We start from the raw sequence: 25,000 nt of genomic DNA, 5'->3' as shown, positions 1-25,000 counted from the left end.
CAATCTGTACAAATGATCGTACGTCCCTGATTTAGGCCTTGAGGGAATTGTTAGAAGTTTTATAATTCTAGGCTATCACTCATACGAAACAACCCAGGAAAACTTTTCATTATCATTTTGATATCTTGAATTAAAACATCTCATAAATGTTATTTCTTAGGACGTCTCTGGGCCTTTCCTCCCAATTTCGACTAGGCCTTGAATGGGCTTCCCGGCCCTAATGTGGAGGGTATTCGATTTTCTTTATTTTCTTCCACTATGTTGTTTAACCCGGAGCTGTAACTGCTACTTGATGAGCCGGGTCGCTGGGTATCGTCAGAGCTGTCGCCGAATAACCAACCCAATGGGAGGAACGTAGAGAGTAGAGGTCCCCTTTTTTGTTTTGTTTCATTTGTTGATGTCGGCTACCCCGAAAAATTGGGGGAAGTGCCTTGGTATATGTATGTATGTATGATGTTGTTTAACCTCTTTTCATAGGATAAAAGTGGCACTGAACAGCCTCCTTGCCCTGAATCAGTAAATTCCATTTATCCGTTTTCTTTTAGAAAATGAAGGAGTAGACAGGAAAATTAATTGTGAAAACCTTTATATGTTTTATTCAGTCAAAATGCTATAAATAAAAAAAGTTATTGTACATGTATGTGGTATTTAAGCTATACATTTTATCATCTATACAAAACAAGTATTACTTAACAATAGAAAAATATGTCTATCATACATCAAAAGAAATAAACCTATATTCTACAATACTCCTATTTACGATTAAGAAGATAGGCGTCCAGAAGTAGAAAAATAGAGAATTAAAATATATTGTATTGGTATATCATATAAAAAAACAAGGGTTTCCGAATGAAACATGACTGTTTTCAGTTTCTTTTCAGAGGAAGAGAGGCTACTGAATAAACATTTTCATTATCTTTCTCAGACCATTGCTCAGAAAACTGACGGGTATGAAATAAAGATGTAGACGTCTTCATTTACTCTAAACACAAGTAAACAAGTGGAGGTTTAAGACACAACATACAAGGGTTATGTATATATATGATGTCACTACAGTTTCTCTGGAATTCAAGAATTTCCATGACATACTGGAAACACCTGGGAATATTAATACTGCACTTGGGTCCTGAGAAACTAATGTTGCAAAATAAGATATAATGCTCCTTGCATGATGCATGGTGGAGAAGACCTTCCTCTTTGAAAAAAAATTACTTAAAAATATAGTGAATTATGTTCCAACTCATTTTGTTAAATTTGTTTTCAAGTTAATTAATCGAATTGGCTTTAGTTTAATCAGCCGCAGTTATGAAAATGAGGAGGCATGTCGTCTACGCGATCCAGGGATGTTATAATGCATGAAGATCAGTCATTGATTCCAGTCATACCCTTATGGAAGATTTGAATGTAAAGTTAAGCTGAGCACTGTGATCCAGAGCTTGCAACGAATGCAACAAAACAGCCTATATCATCTCTCAATTCAGATGAGGAGGCCAATAGGTCATTTTGCCGCTCGTACGGAAAGATTCAGCGAATGTTCGCTCAGCTGATAAGAGGAAAAAAAACATGATTGAAACTATGTACACGACCCTAAATTAAGAAAAATAAACAAATTACTAAAGATTATGTCAGACTAGTTTTTAATATTGTTTCATTGTATTTTCATGAAAACAAATAAGCTGATGTTGCAAACTTTAAAAGAAACTCAGTAGATTTATGTTATTGCAGTTCTAGCAAGTGAACAGCTTTTTAGACACAAAGAGTTTTTACAAAACAAGATCATATTACAAATGATGGCATACAGAATATAAAATCTAAATTAGCCTTGGCAAATGAATCTGAATATTTCATTATCATGTCCAGGCAACCCACTGTTAAGAAATCAGATGCACTCTTGACCAGTAGGCTGCCAGGTCAAGATGACGGAGGTCCGGCCGTAGCCTTAATAATCAACTTCTAGCTAATGATGCATCACAGAACATGGTGTTGTTTCTATACCTTAAGAGATTCAACATGATAAACAGAGCATGAAACAATAGTAAAAATTTTGAGACGGCAAACATTAAAATATAATACAACATCAAAACAACACTGCCTGTATGTTTCTCATTGGTATAATGTAGAGTTATAAGTCAACAAAAAAAAAAATTACGTCTTTTACTCTACGGTCAAAGATTTGGTTATGAGGATTATACGTGCCATGAGAACCATTGCATAGAGGCCACGGAAGAAGAAACTGATGATGATGATGAAGAAAGAAAGAAGCGTCCATTCCTTTATGGTTTCCTCGTGAGACAAACCCCTTTTGATTTTTGAAGGAAAGACGAGCACTGTTCGTTTCGATCAAAGCGAGCCGCTAGATTCCAGACGTCGATACTTTTCAGATGGACCGTAGAGGTCGCAAACTCATTGCTAAAGTGGGGAAACTAAACTATGAAGTGCTAGCTAGATAAACTGTAAAAATACAAACTGCAATGTAGTTTTGCCATACATTACTTAAGCGAGTGTGGGCCAAGCAACAAAATTTACGCATGAAGACAGTGGGGGTTACTGACTACTGGACAAATACTACTGAGTATAACTAGTAGAATTAAACATATGACAGTAGCTTCTATCATGAAAGGCAAATGGGATTAAACATATTTTTGTAAAAACGGTCACGAAATGGAATTATTTCTTAGTTTATCATCACTGACTACTGAACTGCATTGTTTGAAGTACTTTGAAGTACTAATATAGAATTTTCCCCCCACAGAGGCCCAAATGCAAAGGCTCCATGGTAACTTAGCATGTTTAATAACTAGACATTTCCCTACAGAAAACAGAGTCACTTAGAGCTAAGACACATGTCGCACCAAGTCCTTGATGGCGCGTCATATGTCTCAACTCAAAACAAACTATGATAAATTAATGGAGAGAAGAAAACGCTCAACTGCAACACAGAAAGATTAATCAATAACTAATTCTCTGTCACAAAGAATACTGCACATGAAGAATTATGCTCCTGATACTTGGGACAAAAAAAAAAAATAATTACCAATGAAAATTAATTGAAAAAATAAATCCAAGATAATACGAAGCCTTTTAAAAATTCATAATGATTTTTTAAAGTTGATGACATAGCTCTGAAGTTCTTCCTTTTTTTGGCTTTGTACTTTGTTTCCAAACCATTACAAAGAACGTTGAAAAAGAAAACTAAAAACTTTATAAAGAACAGATTACAAAGTATTTTTTTGGGGTGCAAATTGTCAGGATACATATCACCAAACTTAAACTATACCAGCATTTAAGAGAATACATAGCTTTATCAGAAGGGTAACTTGTTTGAAACTGTTGTGTGTTAGCATACAATTCTCATTATGTGAAAACTGCTAACAAACAGATTATAAGACTTTCTGGAGGAAAACTTTCATTACACTTAATATGTACAACTAGAGGTATTATATCACTAATACCTTTGTTACCATAAAACGCTAGTATATTGAGCATTTTTATGATGACCAAAACAGCATTTGCAAAGATGAAAAATAAAGTGATTCACAAATAGCCTTTGTGTTGAACATTCTAACATTTTCGGTTGGTAAAGAATTTCATTACAGTCATAATTCAGACATGTTTCTTTGAATCTTCTTAAAGAAGACAATTTCTTTTTCATAGCTATATAGAATCTAGAGTAAGCAAAGGCATGGACTAATGACACACTTAGGTACCACTACTTTAGCAAGCAAGAAAATGCCCTCGTCGTTGAAGCACACAGGTGAAGACTCCTTCAGTCTCTTAAGTCAAAAGCTCACGAGGTAGATGATCCTGATGTCAATCAAGTGTGTTGCCTGAATGGACTTCCTGTACTAAGCACTAGATGCAATTTAATCGTCTATGGCACACAGATGGTTAAAACTCATTGTTAACTTGGATTGTCCTTCTGGTCATAGAGCAAAACTAAATTGTGTTTCACGCTTAGTAGGCCCGAGCACATCCCAGGCGACTGGCTGATGACTTGATTGTGAGCATGCAGAACAAAACCCCCCTATGACAACTCAGGCAATTCTGATAATTCTGATAACTCTGCCTCTTCTGCTGCAACAAAAGCAGGGGTCAGAGACAAAAGCTGTGAAGCACCGTTGAAGAATGAGGTGTAGAAAGCCGTGGCTGTTTCCGTGGAAAGCAGACACCAAACTCCATACATCATCGCCAGCTGGACAAGGCGGTGAAGGATGTGCATTCTTCGCATGACAACCTTTGCGTGTGGGATGGAAGACAATTCTTCCTTCATGATGTACTGTTTGCAGCCCTTCTGGTAAGCCTCAATGTAGTCGTCCCAGTCCAAGTCTGAGACGTCAAAGTGGTAGATACTTTGGTCTGACGGTGTCAGGGTCTTCCAGAGATTCTGGGTTTTAGTAGTGTGGAAAGTCCAGTCCCTCAGCATGAAGTACTCGAGTGCACTGACAGCCTTAATCATCCTGTTGCAAAGTTTCACAGCGCTGAAATAGAAATGTAGCATTAAAATGATTGTTTCAAGCTAAGAATTGTCCATATTTCTATAACAAAAAGTGATTGTTAATGGCACTTTATAATGTAACATTAATGTAAAATATACCTCCCTGTGAAGTGACATTTTGGATATAAACATACTGACAATCTTATCTATTCTGATATCACTTCACATATGAAAAGTTGAAAAGTAGAAAACTATCCCTTCTACACTTCATTTACAAAAATAGAATTTGATACTGTTAAAAATGTACTCGATCTCCATAAGCCGTTCTTCCATTGCGTGCGTAAAAATTTACAGATATCACTAAAGTTTGTTATGAAACAGGTTTATTAGTATTTACCTACATTCATCCATTTGAATGAAAAATTATAGACTACATCCAACAGGTTATGATTTGGTGCAAGGACTACCCCCTGAAATATCTATAACTTCACATCTTATAGACTACATCCAACAGGTTATGATTTGGTGCAAGGTCTACCCCCTGAAATATCTATAACTTCACATCCATACTCACATGGGTTTCTTTCCTAGAAGCTTCATGATAGTGTCAGCGATGTAAGCTGGAATAATGTTAACACAGTAGACGTGTATTTGGTGCACCAACTTGGAATTCTTGGGCGACCCATCCGGATACCAAAGAGGGGAGTTGAATGGGAAAGCCCTGACGGATTTCTTCAAGTACTCCTGGAGAGCTTTCATGGTCAGAGGCTTCTGAGAGCCTGTGGAACAGCAGTAGATTGGGGCAGTGTCTGGCCTGTGGAGAGGGATTTTCACTTTAGTTACTGCCTGGGGGCTGTAAAGGGTTAATTTTCATTTGTTCTTTTGAAAATATATGTATTACTCTTCCTTTCCTTGCAATGTTCTCTGGCAAAACAAACTGTTTTTACTTGTTCCATATTATCATCATTACTACTATCATTATAATGATCATTATTTTTGTTCAATAGTTTACCATGTTCAGAATATTTTCTTGATATTCTAGAAAAAAAACGAATAATTATGTTTCTTCACATCAATTTCTAAACTATTATCAATTTACTGTTTATTACAAGACACAAGGCAATTAGTTTGGAGTGTGATTACTGTATTTAGTCCTACCAACATAATGATTTGCTATTTTTCCATTACTGCATTAATTGCTCAAGAATCGTTTTAATATGAATATGATGTAATTATCCTACATACTGTATGTGTTAAAAGTAAAGTTTTTATCTATCCAAATTAGATATATCTATACAAGTAATATGAGAAAATAAATAAACAAATAAGATGATTAATAACTTACTTGTATTTCTGTACAGCTGTGTTCCAGGCAGCGACCAGCATCAGATTGATGGGAACATCGACAGGAATGAAGTCCAACTTGATGTCATCTCTTACGTAGAGAGATCGCAAAACGCCCTTTCCCATCCCAACCAGAAGTCCAGTGAAGGCGAAAAGATTGTCCACCCATCCAGGTACAGGTTCCAGCCACGATCCACACACTGCAAGGTAAAGTGTCAGTCACAGTTTGGAATGCTTAGTATAGTACTCTAGAAACACTCAACTCATTTGACAGATAAAAAACCAGCTACTTTACTCCTCTTGGGTTTTCTGATTTAGTCGATATTGGTTATTTTTTCATGCGTGCATACATGCCCTAGCTGACATATTTCGTAAAAGAAATGACTATAGCCCGGTTTACGAATGCAAATTTGTTTGGTAATTAATCAATCAAGCGCATTCAATTTTAATGATGGCTTGCTGCAAATAAGACTAAACTATTGAAAGGCTTCGTTAGACTCGATATACATTCGAAAAACGAACACGCAACTTGGATTACGCGGTAGGCTACTAGTTCAAAGTCGTGAGGTGTTTTGTGATGCATAATAATTCTGATGCTGAAACAGATTCAATGTGCTTGTAACGAGCACATCTACTTACAAGTCCATGATACAAAGTTTTGGGTGCTCTACCAATATCGGATCTACTGAGTTGTTTACATTTCAATATATGGTCTACCAAGCTGTTTTTTGCTCCATCGGAGCTCGCTTCGCTCTCAAAGAAAAAAACATCACTGCGCTTATGTACTGGCAAGTGGTACGTATAGAGCTGCGCTCGCCAGCCCCGTTGGTCTTTATTTCGGGGATATTTTTTAAAACTTCTAATGGTTTTTGCTCCGCACAATCTACTCGTAGATCACATGCCACAAATAACAGATCACTGTCGTAGATTGGTAGATTGCGTACTTTTGGTAGATCACATATTGGAAGAGCACCAAGTTTTGATTAAATGAGATAGTTTTTTTTTAAGGAAAGAAAACTTAATTTGATACAGGATTACAACAATCATAAGATGATATAGCTCTCAATACTATTGAAAATATCACCTAAGTATCACCCTGTTGGAGTCCTTGGCTTGTGGCATCCTGCTTTTCCAACCAGGGTTCTAGCTTAGCTAGTAATAGTAATAATAATGTTGTGTATATTCAGTACTCTAGTTTTCTTGTTCACTACTCCTCAATAAAAGAACCGATATAAACAAACTTACCAATAGAAGGTCGGATGACAGCAATCGGCAAGTTTTCACCATCGTTGAAGAGCAGATGCTCTGCCAGGGCTTTGGTGTAAGTGTATGTGTTAGGTCTGGGCTCGACCAAACGAGGAGTGATTTCTTCCAAGAGTTTGTCATCTAGCCATTCTGTCAGTTGAATAAGACGTCCAGGATCCATAGGAGCTGGATACAGATCTTCATAGACTTCATGTAGGTGGCAGTTTGCGTAGGCGGTAGACACGTGCACCAGAGCCTGTGGAAATATAGCTTTGAGTACGTTTTCCTTTGGTCAAAGGAAAAATTAATAATTTATAACGTGTGAAATAAGAAAATCTCTGGTTATTCAGAGCTTTCAGAAAAAGGAGGGAGAAGTTAAGTCAGCGATTACAATAAGGCAACTAAATGTCTTGAACAAGAACTAACGCTAAACAAAGAAAAAAAACGATTCCTGGTACAATGATTTAAACACTCAAAGAACCACAAAGAAGAACATTCTAGGTGTATGTGATGACACAGGTCTATATAAATATAGAAAATATTGAATTTCATAGATACAAGCAAGTCAATTCTACTTATGCATTTATGAACAATCAAATGAAGAACAGTTACATTACGTTACATAGCAACAGTTAAGGGTACACCCACACATCAGAAAGTGGCAGGAGCAGGCCGAAGCCTGAACTTAAGATACACTGATTCAATGAGATAGTTTGGACAGAGAGCTGATGGTACTGGCTGGAACAGTCTTTTTCTAAGAATCAATATATTTCTACTTCAAAGTCCAACCTGCTTTTACCCACCATTATCAAACTGCCATGTGCATCTTGGCCACGCGTATAGGGAGCCTAGTAAGGGGTGAGACACTCACCTCTCGTTCTGAAATCTTTCCACTTTGAAAATATAGATCTGCCTATTGACTAGAGCTGCATAGCAATTGAGGGTATGCTTAAACGTAGGAACTCCCATTTATCAGTATTCATCAGCCATAAAATGGAGATGCATGATTCTAAATTCTTCAACTTTTATTTCATTCATCTAGATATACCAGAATTAGTAGCAGATAATTGTAACTGAAGCCAAACTTGGACTCTTTACTTAGATCATTCTCACATATCTCATGCAAGCTGTTTGATTTAATAAATCACTTATATGATCTATGGTACCATCCTTAATCCAATAATATGCCGTGAAAATAAATGAGGGGCTTTAACTTATGACCCTTACGAAATAGAATTTCAACCCTAAAGCAGGCCATATACGCAAAGGACTGGCGAGCTGATTACACCTAGAGTGGCACGAACCAGCCAATCTTTACCGTGTATGTGGGAGTAAAAGTGTCATACCAAGTGAGATTAGCCTGTCCTCTTATCTTTTCAGCATGTCCAACCAGAAAGGCCATCTCGCCAAGACTGGCAGTATCCCCTGCCAGTCTGTTGGGTGTGCGGGGATGGACTAAAATGGAGACTTAAGCGCCTCCTGCTGCCAATCAGAGAGGCATTGAGGCAATGGTAGAGGAAAAATGTCCTTGACAACTTTGACTTTAATGGTTGTCAGTTTGCCTTGCGCAAGATCTTGGTATTTTGTTTATTATATTTTGAGAACCAGCCTGCAGCTATTTTGAGAAAACCCTCTGTCATAGGAGCTTGGGTATTATTGGAGAAACCATGCATTTAGTGAGAATCTCTTGGGACCAAAACAGTGCAATCACATTCTTTACACAGTTGGATAACAGGACCTATTTGACCGGTGCTTTCATGTTCCATTAGTGCACTGAAGTTAATTCCTCAAGGGGACAGTTTAGCAGAATCTTCTTTTTTTAATCATGCCATCATTCTACTGATGTAGAATCTCCTCTGTATTTCGAATGGCTCATGGAACAGGTGAATGGTGAGTTAAGGCAGCTTTAGTCTTTGCGTTTGGCTGGATCAAGTGTGTGTATTTCTATAGCTATTTTTCACGGGAAAAATATGCCGAGTGTTGGAAGTATCTACGCCATGCTTGTAGAATCGTCAGATTAATCCACTACGGGGTTTCACTATACTCATCTATACACTCTTTGTTTGCTACCAACAACCTCATGTGAATTTAGCTTGGATGCACTTTCAGGCATAAATTTTCTATTACACAGTATTGTAGAAAAGATTGCCATGCCCTCACAAGAATAAACATTGTCTTCAGGAATCTGTCGTTTGTTCCAATGGAGTTTTGGAGAGGGCTCATGATAACTACGGAGATGTTATAAGGAAAATATGAAATGATGACTTCTTCATGACACCACAGTCTTGGTGACATAATTTTACATCCAACCCCTAGATAAAACTGATATTTTATGGGTTACAATAGGCTAAGAGCATAAGAAAATCCGACGACAGTTAATTGATGATCAATAAATCAAGCAAATCCTTGTTGGCTAAGTCTAGCATCCACTTCAAACGCTAATAATGCATCTGGTAAGTTCTGTCTGTCATTAAGTTGACCATCATGCTGGTTATCAAACGTATCTTTAGGCCTTTAACCATTTCAGGCTCTATTCTGGACACCAAGTTAATCTCTAGGGCTCTTACATTAGCTGTGAGTTTCCTTGTCATAATTGTATGAGACCAAGTTGGTCCAGCTTTGGGTATAGCCTTAACTCTGCTTCTGACCATGATTGTTTCACATACCTGACTAGCGAGGATCTGCTCTGACACAGGTCTCTATTCGAATGTTAGTACTAGTGTCACTGCTAATAACATTGCCATCTTTATATTCTAAAGACTCTGATACGTTTGATTGGTTTCATGCTGCTCACAGAAGCAAGAGAAGGTTTTGGATAATCCTTTTCTTTGGATGTAGTTCTATATTGGGATTCTAGCATCGACTTTCCATTTATTTTATCTACTGTCCTGTATTTTATTTAGTGACCCATTCCTGTTTCTTTGGAATGTTGCTACATTTCTTTTAAATGGAAAGTCTTCTTTGTTAAAGTACTATAGTCAACAACCCTCAAGTTCTCACAGATTTAGTTCGTTGGTTCAAAAATCAAAAAGCAACGTCTGGAATTCTACACTCACTCCAAATACTTAGCACGGAATTAAGCACTCAAAACAGATTAGTATCCTGTAGGTGCCAGAAAGGATTCTCATTTCCAAGGCCAGTCATGAAGGATGGAGATTATCCTTATGTTTTATTACTGTCAGTAAATGACATACTTGGCAGCAATAGTGGTTTTACATGAAGTATAAGTCATTTTAGCATGTACAAATTATTTGATACTAGTATTCAAATAAATTCTCATATCATGTGACCTAAAGGATAAAGAAAGCTTCTCTACCATCTTTAGTTTAATCCACCTATTAATTGGTCGACTGCAGAGACTATCAGAGTCAATCTACAGGTATGAAAAGATGCAAAAACAGAAAACGTATCTATTCAAGTTGTCCTCATTTGACATGTACAGATTGAGACATCACTATACTCTTTAACCTTGATGCAGACAATGATCTTTGTCTTTTTAGATATCTAAATGGATTCATTTTAAAGGTTTAAAGGCTGCTCATGAATGGCAGGGGCAAGGGACCTTGACATTGCCCTATTAAGCAGGACAATGCCCTAGAGACTGACCATGTTACATATAATCAGCGCTTAAAACCCCTCTCCCCCAAAGCTAGGACCAAGGAGGCCCAGGCAGTGGCTGCTGATGACTCAGCAGATAGACCTATAGGCTCCTCGAAACCCCCCCCCCCGCAATCCTTAGCTCACAAGGATGGTGAGGTTGCAGCAACCAAAGAAAATAACGAGTTTGAGCGGTACTCGAACCCCAGTCCGGCGTTCACCAGTCAGGGACATTACCACATCGGTCACCACAACCCTAAAAAGTGATGAGCGATAATTATCAGAAAAGAGAAATGATAGTTCAGATGGTGCATAAGATAAGCTATATACAAACCTCCATCTTGGTCATTTTCTTGGCAAGGCTAACGACACGTTTAGTTCCCAGCATGTTCATGTTGACTGCGACGCGCATCGGTTCCTGAAATTTAAGAAATGATGGTTGAGAAAATCTTTTTGAAATTCTTAGCTGAGCATTTCGTGTCGATAGTAGACGTTATCAATATTCTTAAATGTACCTTTTATTTTTGTATTGATATGGAACATTTTTGTGTCAATCGGTGCTATTACAATGATATCAAATGTAACCACGTAACAAGGGAAGTATAAGCGCACACACACACATATATATATATATATATATATATATAATCTATATATAATGTATATACATGTATGTGTGTATGTATGTATATATATATATATATATATACTGCATATATATATATGTATATATATATATATATATATATATATATATAATATACTGCATATATATATATATATATATATATATATATATATATATATATACTGCATATATACATATATATATATATATATATATATATATATATATATATATATATATACTGCATATACACATATATATATGTATATATATATATATATATATATATATATATATATATATATATATATATATATATACAGTAAGAAACGCAAAATAGTGGACCGCTTACTGTGAAATTGATAGTGGCTGCAGCATGGAAGAGAATCTGGACCTCGTCGGCGAGTCGTGCCTCATCGCTGTCACTGAGGCCCAGGCCCTCCATGGTGATGTCTCCCTTGACAGCAAACACCTTCTGCAACACCTCTGGTTGTGTCTGTTTGATTCTGTCGAAGAGCTGGAAGCAGAAATGGGATTCAGATTAATGCGTGTCAATCTAGAAGAGAGGAATGATAGCGTTAGGAATACTATCATTCAAAATTCTTATTTAGTTTTAAGGGATCTTCAAATGAATTTTGCTTCAGAAAATCAATCAATATAATGAATTCTTTAAATGCATATCCAGTCTATTGTTAGGATTTTGAAAATGTGAACATGAATTCAAGCAAAGGATAATTCACAGCTTAAGTTTCATTTCTCATTATATGGGGGAGTTTGAGAAAGGTTTCTCAAACTCGTGATGCAGAGTTCTGGACGCAGACAGCAAACTAAATGAGTCTTGACGACACAGACATGACATAGACATAACTAAAACAGACAAAAGAGATTCACTGAAACTTTGGAAAGAAGAATTTGACGATCACTTTATTACAGACACAATTACATCTAAAATACTAAAGCTTTCTATTGTGCCTAAAAAACATTTCTAAGTTTTCCGCAAGCATAGGAACAGGGGACAATAATGAGGATCACGAGAGAAATAAAATGATTTACGTAAGCTAAGAAATGAAAAGGAAAACAAACATAAAAGTAGTCGTAGACGGCAAGAAGCAATTCAGCAGTTTTTTTTTTTTCAAAATCTGTGAGAAATTTCACAGATGAGAGAGTATACATTTATATACAGATCAGAGGCTGAAGAATAAAACCGTGGAAAAAAAGACATTGCTACGTGAGGTTCGTATATCATTTTACACACACATTAGATAAAGCAGGAAAATGTATCCAAAATAAAATCAAGACACACGAAGACGCCACCTGAAAGAAGAATATGCCACCTGAGGGAAGAAGAATTATAGACCAGGATCACACGTGGGTGTTCTCCTGCCATGTGACTTTGATGAGAGATCCGTGAATTTAAAAACAAATATTACCACACAGGACTTAGGGGCTATGAATGCAGGTCTAAGAGACCCCATTCGGAGAGAAGCTCCGAGCAATCTAAATCAACGTCATCATCATCACCACAGGACAGAATGAAGACCCACGAGTTATCCCAGACTCTTAGGATGATTCATTATGTGAAAGATCAGGAGAGCATTTAAGGATCACCTTGAGGAACTCCTTTTTGGTCATCAGCAGGGGAGGTGGAGATGGTATCATGCAAAAACAAAATTGAGACGTAGGAAATAAAAAAAATAAAACAACTTTTAGTTACACCGTCACCAGCTTTTCTATCTACCATATGATCTCTATGGCATACAAGCTTTTTATAACTTCCCAGTGCCCAGTGAGGCGCGGTAGGGCGGACTAAAACCTTTATTTTTTGTCGTGGCTTGGATCATGATGATGATTACAATAACGCTTCAATTATTGGGAAAAAGACTGAAATTCAAAGACAGGCAGTTGCGAGACATCTCTATTCAGCATCCATGATATTTCTTCATAGACAATGAAAAGATGAGATGTCCCTAGCTGGTCTGTAGATTACAGTCTTACTCCTCCAATTAGCGGTTTCACTGTGGTTATTACAGTTCGACATGGAGCCTCTTAATCAATAAATTATTAATTTTTTTATCAATAGTCAAGTCATGGTACCTTGTCTGCCATCAGCTAGTTAGATCACTACTATAAAAGCTCTGTTGTTGAGCCTGGCCCCACCAGAAGGCGTACCGAAGTACACACTCCCGGCGCGGGACCGCAACAGCTCTACGACATTAGCAATGTTAAAAAGCTGATGATGATGATTAAGATGGAAAATGATGTGGATGGAATGATATTCAGTGCAAAGTTTACCAGTTCGTCATGTGTCCTGCTGCCCCAGAAGTCTTTTCTTTCATTTTAAACACTGTGTAGTATTCTCCATGTGTTTTTTTTATAGTAATTTTCATAGTATGATGTTAGGCTGCCTCTACCTGCCACTGAATAACCCGCACTTACCGTGGTCCTCTGGCTTCTTGCTCCGGAGAGAGAGGACGAGAGTGATGGTTCAAAAGGACCCTACGAAAATGATGATAATTGGCGTTAACATTCTGGGAACATGCTGGGCAAAATTAACTGAAAATTGAGGAATTCGTGTCGAACTCTCGGCGGATTTCGTGGTGAAAGAATCCAGTGCGGGGAACATAAGAAGAACTTCAAAAGGTAAACACGAGTATTTCGTAGAATTTTGTGGATTTTGAACAGGAGGAATGATCTGTATTTACGACATTTCTATAGTTTGCAGTGGGTAGATTTATCAAGAATCTAGACAAACAATCAAGAATTAATTTAAAGATATTAAATAGAATATACTATATATTAGAGGAAAAATATTGAAATATACTTAATTCTTTCACGTTAATCATCTGTATTTACGACATTTCTATAGTTTGCAGTGGGTAGATTTATCAAGAATCTAGACAAACAATCAAGAATTAATTTAAAGACATTAAGTAGAATATATACTGTCTATTAAAAGAAAAATATTGAAATATACTTAATTCTTTCACATTGATGATCTGTATTTACGACACTGCTATAGTTTGCAGTGGGTAGATTTAGATTTATCAAGAATCTACACAAGACATCAAGAATTAATTTAAAGATATTCAATAGAATATACTGTCTATTAAAAGAAAAATATTGAAATATACTTAATTCTTTCACCATGAAAGCTACCGTGGGAGATAAGGTTATTTGATGTTGTTCAAAGGAAAGACAAATAGGAAGGAGAATATTCTGGAAAAAACGTTAGATTAGCATCACAGAGAGAGAGAGAGAGAGAGAGAGAGAGAGAGAGAGAGAGAGAGAGAGAGAGAGAGAGAGAGAGAGAGAGAGAGAGAGAGAGAGAAAGGGTAGACCAAGGTTACAGAACTGTGAAGACTTGTATAGCAGACATGATGTTGTAGATTAGTTAGTCTTGAATAAATATATGTGAATATATTTCCTCAAAGGGTGATTACCATAATATATATGCATCATATGTGAGTGTGGGTGCGTGTGTGGATGCAATGTGGGTAACATGAATTCATGTACAGTATGTGGATTCACTACCCAAAATAATAATGGATGCAAAAAAAAAAAAAAAAAATCTTAACTAATAAGGCCATCATTTTTCACATGCACATAACATTAAAAAACAGAGATATATAAATGCAGCATATCAAGTCGACATATAGATAATAAACACATAATTAATGGATATAAAATGCTTTATTTTAATGTATATAAATCGCTGTAAGACCTCCTTACCTTAAACTTTAATATCAGATGTTTGATTCAACTTTAAATAAACGTGATTTGATAAATAATCCTGAAAATTATTAAGTTAATGATAAATAAGTCTCTCGTTTAAAAGGCACTTGATAAAACTTGCGTATATACTCGTACGTATGTTTTAGGGTATGCGTATTTGTTCAAAAGGCGTATGTATACACGTATGCATGGCACATATACACACAGAGACACACACATACAGACATATATATATATATATTATTATTATTATTATTACTTACTAAGCTACAACCCTAGTTGGAAAAGCAGTATGCTATAAGCCCTGGGGCTCCAACAGGGAAAATAGCTCAGTGAGGAAAGGAAAAAAGGAAAATAAAATATTCTAAGAAGAGTAACAACGATAAATATCTCCTATATAAACTATAAAAACTTTAACAAAACAAAAGGAAGAGAAATAAGATAGGAGAGTGTGCTCGAGTGTACCCTCAAGCAAGAGAACTCTAACCCAAGACAGTGAAAGGCCATGGTACAGAGGCTATGGCACTACCCAAGACTAGAGAACAGTGGTTTGATTTTGGAGTGTCCTTCTCCTAGAAGAGCTGCTTACCATAGCTAAAGAGTCTCTTCTACCCTTACCAGAGGAAAGTGGCACTGAACAATTACAGTGTAATAACCCCTTGGGTGATGAAGAGTTGTTTGGTAATCTGTGTTGTCAGGTGTATGAGGATAGAAGAGAATATGAGAAGAATATGCCAGACTATTCAGTGTGTATGTAGGCAAAGGGAAAATGAACCGTAACCAGAGAGGAGGATCCAATGTAGTACTGTCTGGCCAGTCAAAAGACCCCATAACTCTCTAGCGGTAGTATCTCAACGGGTGGCTGGTGCCCTGGCCAACCTACTACCTATATATATATATATATATATATACAATTTATATGTATGGTCATACGCATATACGCATATCACATCCGACTATATATATATATATATATATATATATATATATATATATATATATATATATATATATACAATTTATGTGTATGGTCATACGCACATACGCAAATCACATCCGAGTATATATATATATATATATATATATATATATATATATATATATATATATACACAAACAAACACATACACACGTACCTTTATGCATATGTTCATACGCACACATACGCAAATCACATCCAACTCTGGCGTCCATTCCATGAAAAGGCAAGCCATAATCATTCACACCAATCGATAAATTACGAATTTCTATCTAAAAATAATCATACCTTCCAACACCACCACACGGCCACCCCAACCCCCTCCAGGCATCGATGACCATATTAGTTGCGACGCCAGTCCTTCAACTGCGTATTGACCCTGAGATTTTTATCTTCCACAACATAACATCTCAGAGCAACTTTTGTTGTTATTCTTGACGGAAATTTCAATCTCTCTCTCTCTCTCTCTCTCTCTCTCTCTCTCTCTCTCTCTGAATAAACGAAGAGTTAAATTTCTTGAAATAAACTGCTTGAGTATGAAGAATAAGTATGGGAGACATTTGGACTCTCTCTCTCTCTCTCTCTCTCTCTCTCTCTCTCTCTCTGGTATGATGAGATTGTGTGGGTGTATAAATAAACTAGAATCGTGTAAGTTTATTCCACTTTTCATCCATGATTCAGCTGTTGATTACGAATATTGCAGTGACTTCCTTTTAATTTCTCTGGAGCCACCCACGGCTTAATAAAGGAAGTAGAAACTTCACATAAGGAAACACAAGAGAAACCAAGAAAGGAAGAGATTCACAAATAAGAAGATAATCAAGAGGAAATTAAAGTAAAGGAAGAGATACACAAACAAGAAGATAATCAAGAAGGAAATTAAAGTAAAACAAGAATTTCAATAGTAATAACAAGGTAATAATGACAGAGTTAAAAAATGTAAAGTTTTTTTTTATAAGTCTCAAGTAATGCGGAAACAAGCTGGGTCTGAGGACCACACTACCACCTTTCACATTAAGAGGTCAAAAAATACTTCCCCTTTACCCCGCTCACCTTGTCCCAAATACGCGAGAGGGGGGCACGCACAGACACACGCACGTACAAACACCCCCCTCCCCCCACCTTCAACTTCCTTTGGGTACCTTCAAAAGACCCCACTACCTTGTGTTCAGCTTGTAATCTCCGTGACCTTTAATATCGACGTTGACCTCGGTCATTATCAGACTGAGAGGAAGCGTACAGAGAGAGAGAGAGAGAGAGAGAGAGAGAGAGAGAGAGAGAGAAGAGGGTCATGATCAGTAGGTCTCTGAGATACGTCTTGTATGTGGAATTTTATTGGTGGCAGTATAATAATAAGCTATATTCTCTCTCTCTCTCTCTCTCTCTCTCTCTCTCTCTCTCTCTCTTTAACACTTGATTATATACAATTAATTTTCAATGATCAACTATTGATATATCACTGGATTTGATAACTGATTTGATATATATATATATATATATATATGTATATATATATAAATAAATATATATATATATATATATATATGTATAAATATAAATATAAATATAAATATATATATATATATATATATATATAAATATATGTATATACATATATATATATAATGATGATAACAAGAGAAAGAAATTATATTTACATTCATAAAGCTACGACAGGATACCATAGGTCTCCTGTTAAAATATTTACGGAGAATTCCAAATCACACCTTTCTCTTTTAGGACCTATGTTGCACTTACGCGCATGCGCGTAAGAATATCCCCCAACATACGCAGTTTAACGGCTCTGACCCTATCACTACTCCATTCACTACCACTGAAATTCCGTTAATGAAACGTACTAATCCACTATCACCTCTTATACAATTCTCAGAATAAGTGATCAGTTCTGATCTGTCTAGCAAGTTTGATCATATCAACTATTATTATTATTATTATTATTATTATTATTATTATTATTATTATTATTATTAAATGCTAAGCTTCAACCCTAATTGGAAAAGCAGGATGCTATAAGCCCAGGGGCTCCAACAGGCAAAATAGCCCAGTGAGGAAATGGAAAAAAAGGAAAATAAAATATTTCAAGAAGAGTAACAACATTAAAATGAATTGGAAAAGCAGGATACTATTAGCCCAGGGGCTCCAACAGGGAAAATAGCCCAGTGAGGAAAGGAAAAAAAGGAAAATAAAATATTTCAAGAAGAGTAACAACATTAAAATGAATATCTCCTTTAACAAAACAAGAGGAAAGAGAAATAGGATAAAAGTGTACATATGTAACAAGAAAGTAAATTCAAATCATTAGCAAAGCAGCTGATCGGAACTACGGTCTACCAAAAAGTCAAAACAAAGTCCTTCATAAAGAAGGCAACCTTGCTTACCCCATACAAAAAATAGAAGACGAATTTATATTTATATTATTTCTTGATGATGATAACCTCTGCAAGCTAAGTAGTTGGCACGGGTGAAACTAGGTCAGGGGGGGCAGGACCCAGGTGTTTGTTTAAGTATCAGTAGCAGTGGGCCTTGAGATATCTTATTCCACGATTGGCCAAACGCTAACTGGTAACTAATGTACTTGCTGTTGAGTATAATGCTTGATTCGCAACTGAACACTACTACGGGGTCTGGAACGTCTTGAGTTACGTCAGGAAATACTGGAACGGTGGGAATCGTGACTGGAACATTGCATGCAAGTCCTGTGGGACTTTTGAAACCGAACACGGGGTGATGCATTTCCTTTTTGGAAATACGAAAGGTTAATGCCTTCTTTCGTTTATCCTTAGCTCAGTTTGTCGGATACCACAAGGTTTTATAAATGTTTAAAGGCCGCTCATGAATGGCAGAGGCAAGGGAAAGTGACATTGCCCCAGCAAGTAGAACAATGCCCTAGAGGACTGACCATATATGATCAGTGCCCAAGCCGACTCTCCACCCAAGCTAGGACCGAGGAGGGCCAGGCAATGGGTGCTGATGACTTAGTAGATGGACCTATAAGGCTCCCCTAAAACCCCCTATCCTTAACTCACAAGGATGGTGAGGTTGCAGCGACAAAAGAAACGAACGAGTTTGACTTGAACTCCAGTCTGGCGATTACTAGTCAGAGACGTTACCACATCTCCCACCACAACCCTAAGAAACAATTCTCTAGTTGTTTTTTTTTTTTTTTTTCAATATATAAAGTTCGTTGTTTGATATAAAAAAGAAATGCTAGAACAAACGAGATGGTGTAACTATCATGTATAGATTTGAGTTAGTAATAATTCTCAGTACTTACTTGAATTCTCAATGTTAGGATGCCAGAAAACTTTAAATCAATCAATCAATCATGAATTCTCATACCTAAATGACCCATCAGCTCCCTCTTTTATCTCTTAGATATTTATCCCATCCAATGAAAGTATGAAAAAACTATATAGAAAAGTATGTTATTCAAGAGAATATAAAAGAAACATTACTATTTTCCATCAGGTAGAATATTTGCATATTGAAGTTCCTGATATTTCCAGTTCTTACTATATATCTAAGCTTCCCTTTAAGCTTTAGATTCGTATAAGAACATTTGGGGTGTTTTATTATTATTATTATTATTATTATTATTATTAGCTAAGTTACAGCCCTAGTTGAAAAAGCAAGATGCTATAAGCCTAAGGGCTCCAATAGGGAAAACTAGCCCAGTGAGGAAAGGGAGTAAGGAAATAAATAAACATGAGAAAAAAATTAACAATAAAAATATCTTAAAAACAAGGAGGAACGTAGAGAGTAGAGGTCCCCTTTTTTGTTTTGTTTCTTTTTGTTGATGTCGGCTACCCCCCAAAATTGGGGGAAGTGCCTTGTTATATGTATGTATGTATGTAAAAACAGTAACAATATCAAAACATATATGTCAGATAAAAACTATAAAAAGGAGACTTATGTCAGTCCTGTTCAACATAAAAAAAAACATTAGCAACTGATTGCTCATCGTTTATAAGAGATTCGATCTAACAGAGTATAAATTCCTTGTGGCCTCTCATCAGTGGCAAGCAACCCCCCTCCCCCTCCTTAGGGTAGCTAGAAGCCAATGGGATAGGAGACTCTATCTCCCCACCTGGCCAAGCAACAAGAAAAAGAAAAAAAAAAAGTGGAATTAACACTACTGAAACTCCCCCAGATACTTCAAGGCTAAACTTATGATATTTTTTTAACTGGAATAAGAGACTCTGCAAATTGTAGGTCATGAAGTAACATGAAAAACTGGAGAGAGAGAGAGAGAGAGAGAGAGAGAGAGAGAGAGAGTCTTAAAGCGTCAAGTTACAGAATATAAACAAATTACCTATAAATTTATCTTTAAAAAACAGGTGAGAGAGAGAGAGAGAGAGAGAGAGAGAGAGAGAGAGAGAGGAGGGGGGGGGAAGGTCACCTGGATGCTTTGATAATGCAGTGTTTTGTCATTCTCTCTCTCTCTCTCTCTCTCTCTCTCTCTCTCTCTCTCAGAGGCCATCAGGAATCAAAGTTAACCACCCAATGACCTCAAAGGTAACATTTTTGATTCCTCATTAACCTCGAACTTGACCTAAATACCCCATATGAAAAAAAACGCAAGCAATTAAGGGCCATGCCATTTGCAAGGGTCACTAACAAGGCCAATTCACACCCGTTACTAAGGCCAATCACTGCTACCACTATCAAATAAATACCCCCCTTTTTGTTCCCCTCCCTCAAGACCCCCCCCTTTCCCCCCTCCCTCCCCCTCTAATCCCCCTTCCCATGGGCGAGGTCGTATTCAAACCAAGAAAAGTTTAAGTCTTGGGACGTTTCTCTTGACCTTGTCTGTGTAGCCTAGCCCAGGGTGTTGTCGTTCGACCTTGTCTCTGAAGCGTAGTCCATAATATTGACAATTTTTTTTTTTTTTTTTTTAGTTTTTGTATACGGAAAAGTGGGACGAGCTTATATACACGTACGCATTTTGGCATGGTATATACGTTCTTGATTACCATACGCATTTTAGCATCATAAAATACTATCTTAATTACCAATATGAATTTCTAGAATCTAATAATGGGTTTTTTCAATGATTTAGATATCTCAGTTTTTTGTATACGGAAAAGTGGCAAGGGGCGTATATACACGTACGCATTTTGGCATTGTATATACCATCTTGATTACCAATACGAATTTCTAGAATTTATTAATGGGGTTTTCAATGATTATAGTTATCTCAAAGGCAACAAATAGCGTAATTTGACTCGCCGAATAGCAAAAAAGTAGTTGCATCTAAGGTTCGACCCATCGTTGTTAATACCCTTTAGTAAAACCTAGTGAAACGCATTAGTTTTCAGCAATGTTAGTTAGGCGTACCTTTGTGGTACTGTTCGAATGTTAATGTTGCCATAAGCCATCTCATTTAGCTAGTATGTGGAGGATAGATTCTCACAGGCTGGAATCTCTGGCAGATTCCTGCCTTTTCCATGTCCTGGAATAGGCAGATTCCTGCCTTTTCCATGTCCTGGAATAGGCAGATTCCTGCTTTTTCCATGTCCTGGAATAGGCAGATTCCTGCCTTTTCCATGTCCTGGAATAGGCAGATTCCTGCCTTTTCCAAGTCCTGGAATAGGCAGATTCCTGCCTTTTCCATGTCCTGGAATAGGCAGATTCCTGCCTTTTCCATGTCCTGGAATAGGCAGATTCCTGACTCTTCCATGTCCTGGAATAGGCAGATTCCTGCCTTTTCCATGTCCTGGAACAGGCAGATTCCTGCCTTTTCCATGTCCTGGAATAGGCAGATTCCTGCCTTTTCCATGTCCTGGAATAGGCAGATTCCTGACTCTTCCATGTCCTGGAATAGGCAGATTCCTGCCTTTTCCATGTCCTGGAACAGGCAGATTCCTGCCTTTTCCATGTCCCTGGAATAGGCAGATTCCTGCCTTTTCCATGTCCTGGAATAGGCAGATTCCTGACTCTTCCATGTCCTGGAATAGGCAGATTCCTGCCTTTTCCATGTCCTGGAAACAGGCAGATTCCTGCCTTTTCCATGTCCTGGAATAGGCAGATCACAGCCTTTTCCATGTCCTGGAATAGGCAGATTCCTGCCTTTTCCATGTCCTGGAACAGGCAGATTCCTGCCTTTTCCATGTCCTGGAATAACGGCTTTCTTTAGGTTAGTTTTTCCTAGAGCCAGCAAAATGAAATTTGTCTATCATGAGCGAAGTTATCCTTGATTGTTTTGGGGGGAATTCCCTAAGAAGTTGAGAAATTTTTGGTCATGTCCTAGAGCTAGTTGCTGCTCCTGAAATCAGAGGGGGCATGTGTTTGATGAAGTTTTAGTCTGAATTTACCTGATGGCGATGATAGTCCTTTGAAGGGTGTCCAGGATGTTAGAAAATCATATTTCCGAACATCTGAATACAACACAGAAATACTTTATTTATTTAGTTTTATCTTGTGTCTGTTTTAAGATTTATTTCTTTGACGTTACAATTTCATTTTTTCAATTCATTCACTTCTCCAAGGAAGTTAAAAGAAATTAGAAATAGGAGTCAAGTTTAAATTCTGTTTCTGGTCAAAAAGTCTTAAAAATTCATTTTTTTCAAATTCATTTACCTCTCCAAGGAAGTTAAAAGAGATTAGAAATGAGAAGAAAACTTCATTGTAGTTTTCTTGAAGTCATAAAGTTTTAAAAATTTATTTTTCAAATTCATTCGCCTCTCCAAGGAAGTTAAAAGAGATTAGAAATGAGAAGAAAAACTTCATTGTAGTTTCTTGAGGTCTTAAAGTCTCAAAACTTAATTTTTAAAATTTATTCACCTCCACGGAAGCTAAAATAGATTAGAAATGAGAAAAAAAACTACACCGTAGTTCCTTGAGGTCATAAAATCTTTTCCTAACTTTCTATTAGCAATGAAATAAGACTGAGACTCAGGAAGTAATTGAAGCAATAGGATTTCTTATGGACGCAAGAGGGCGTGGAAGGTGAACGTCAATGTCACTGATCAGCATTGAATTTTGGGTATAGACAGATCCTTCGCCTTTCAAATTTTGGGTGTGAAGGATTCATCACTCGAGGAAATAGAGAGTAATGTTTGAGAAGGAATATTTCGGTATTAATGGCATGCTTTTTACATGCTTAATATTGGTGAGTTTTGCCATACTATGACGGTGGTTGACTATTGGGGGAGGAAATAGAGAGTAATATTCAAGAAGAATATTTTGGTTTTTAATGGCATGTTTTTTACGCACTTAATATTGTGGAGTTTTGCCATACTTTGACGGTGGTGGACTATAGGGTCCATATATACACATACACACACTACACTGTTAGAAAAAACCTTAATTTTAATCGGAAATTCTCCGTTAAAAAATATGCTTTTCACAGCTGTATTTCAGTAAAATACAGGCGACCGTAATTTTACATTACTTTGTTATTATATTTTAAGGGTTGGTGACCGTAACATCACTCATTTACGTCAATACATCCGTTTTGAAAACGGTAAAAACCCTGGAATAAATGTTGCCAGACATTTACCGTTTTCTAATGCAAATTTTTAACAGTATATGTATATATATGTATATATATATATATATATATATATCTATATATATATATATATATATAGTCCACTACCTTCAAAGTTCGTATATATATATATATATAGATATATGTATATATATATATATAATATGTGTGTGTGTGTGTGTGTGTGTCATCATTAAAAAATCATCTACCGTTGCTAGTCCACTGTAGGACAATGGCCTCAAGACTTGTCCTTCCACTCCCATCTGTCTAGGGTCTTTCTATGCCAATCTATACTTGCAAATTTTCTTAAGCTTGTCAATCGTTTGTGCATATATATATATATATATATATATGAAATGCCATAGTGAAGTACAGTGGGGTATAAGTGCCCAGTTGCTTTCCATAAGGGCTTAAAGGATGAAGGGTTTCAAGGTAGGAGGTTGACCACAGGAAACATTGAAGAGGACATTTATTCCTTTTCAAGTCTGATACGAATTTTAATAGGACGTTAAGGTACCTGGATGCAGACATGAGAGAGAGAGAGAGAGAGAGAGAGAGAGAGAGAGCGAGAGAGAGAGAGAGAGAGAGAGAGAGCGAGAGAGAGAGAGAGAGAGAGAGAGAGAGAGAGAGAGAGCTTTTATCAATCGTACAATGACATGTTTCCAAGGTTCGTCGTATTGATATAACGGTAATTTACAGCCGAGGAAGTTAGTTACACAGCCCCTCAAGGAAAAGACAGAGAGAAAACAAAAGAAACTTTTGAAGTATTTTTTTATGAGAGACAAAAGAACGTTTAATTATTAACAATTGAAACGAGGAATATTATTCAAGCTCTTCCCAAATGATGTAGCGGTTGTTATAAAGTCATGCTTTTTTCATAGTGTATATATATTTATATATATATACATAATATATATATATATATATATATGTATATATATATATGCGTAAAAATCTCAGTAAAACGTGATGCTCAGATGCAGGAGAACCACATGGAAAATGAAAATATGAAATATAAGATTAAGTCCTGACTAGTTTCGTGATATTCTTCAGAGGACTGTAATATATATATATATATATATATATATGCCCACGTGGCTTAGTGGTTTATATAAACAAGGTCATCCAATGATATTAATTTGTTGATAGGAAGATTAACAAATGAAAAATCAAGAGTAGAAATCTTTACATTTTAATCATATTTAATAAAAGAATTTCTGTGCAGATACATTTTCAATTTTGTAAAGTATACTCTATCAGCATTAGGCTTTAGTGACCTTCCATAAAAATGTAAATATATTTGAACTTTGAATCCTTGGCCTTATAGAACTATTAAACCTTATACTGACTAACTTTTTCATCAGAATTTAATGAAATATCATCAAGTGAGTTGGTATCACCTTATCATCATGTGGCCCTCAAAACTAAATTTTTTTTTTCACCAGTACGTCTAGTTTTTGCTTACATGGGTGCAGAATTGAAGTAGCTTTTCTTTACCGAAAATGTGCACGGCTAGCCTCTTTCCAG

At 36.5% G+C, this 25,000-nt stretch overlaps 1 protein-coding gene across 2 annotated transcripts in view; it reads right to left on the bottom strand.

The window, feature by feature from the left end:
• Positions 1-580: 580 nt before the first annotated feature.
• The window catches only part of LOC137625316 (putative fatty acyl-CoA reductase CG5065), a 35,065-nt gene continuing 10,645 nt past the window's right edge, over positions 581-25,000 (bottom strand). Inside the window, exons 2-8 of one of the 2 annotated variants that reach the window (XM_068356148.1) lie at positions 13,686-13,745; positions 11,602-11,766; positions 10,956-11,039; positions 7,025-7,280; positions 5,781-5,979; positions 5,010-5,249; positions 581-4,478 (exon numbers count right to left, since the gene is read on the bottom strand). In XM_068356148.1, the coding sequence (XP_068212249.1) occupies positions 4,025-4,478; positions 5,010-5,249; positions 5,781-5,979; positions 7,025-7,280; positions 10,956-11,039; positions 11,602-11,766; positions 13,686-13,745 (1,458 nt within the window). In that variant the 3' untranslated portion in view covers positions 581-4,024. The remainder of the gene's footprint in view (positions 4,479-5,009; positions 5,250-5,780; positions 5,980-7,024; positions 7,281-10,955; positions 11,040-11,601; positions 11,767-13,685; positions 13,746-25,000) is intronic. The other variant, XM_068356149.1, reaches the window with a different exon arrangement.

This window comes from Palaemon carinicauda, chromosome 32 (assembly GCF_036898095.1).
Source record: "Palaemon carinicauda isolate YSFRI2023 chromosome 32, ASM3689809v2, whole genome shotgun sequence".
NCBI lineage: Eukaryota > Metazoa > Arthropoda > Malacostraca > Decapoda > Palaemonidae > Palaemon > Palaemon carinicauda.
The sequence above is the reverse complement of the archived record's forward strand: the minus strand, read 5'-3'. Positions and strand labels throughout refer to the sequence as shown.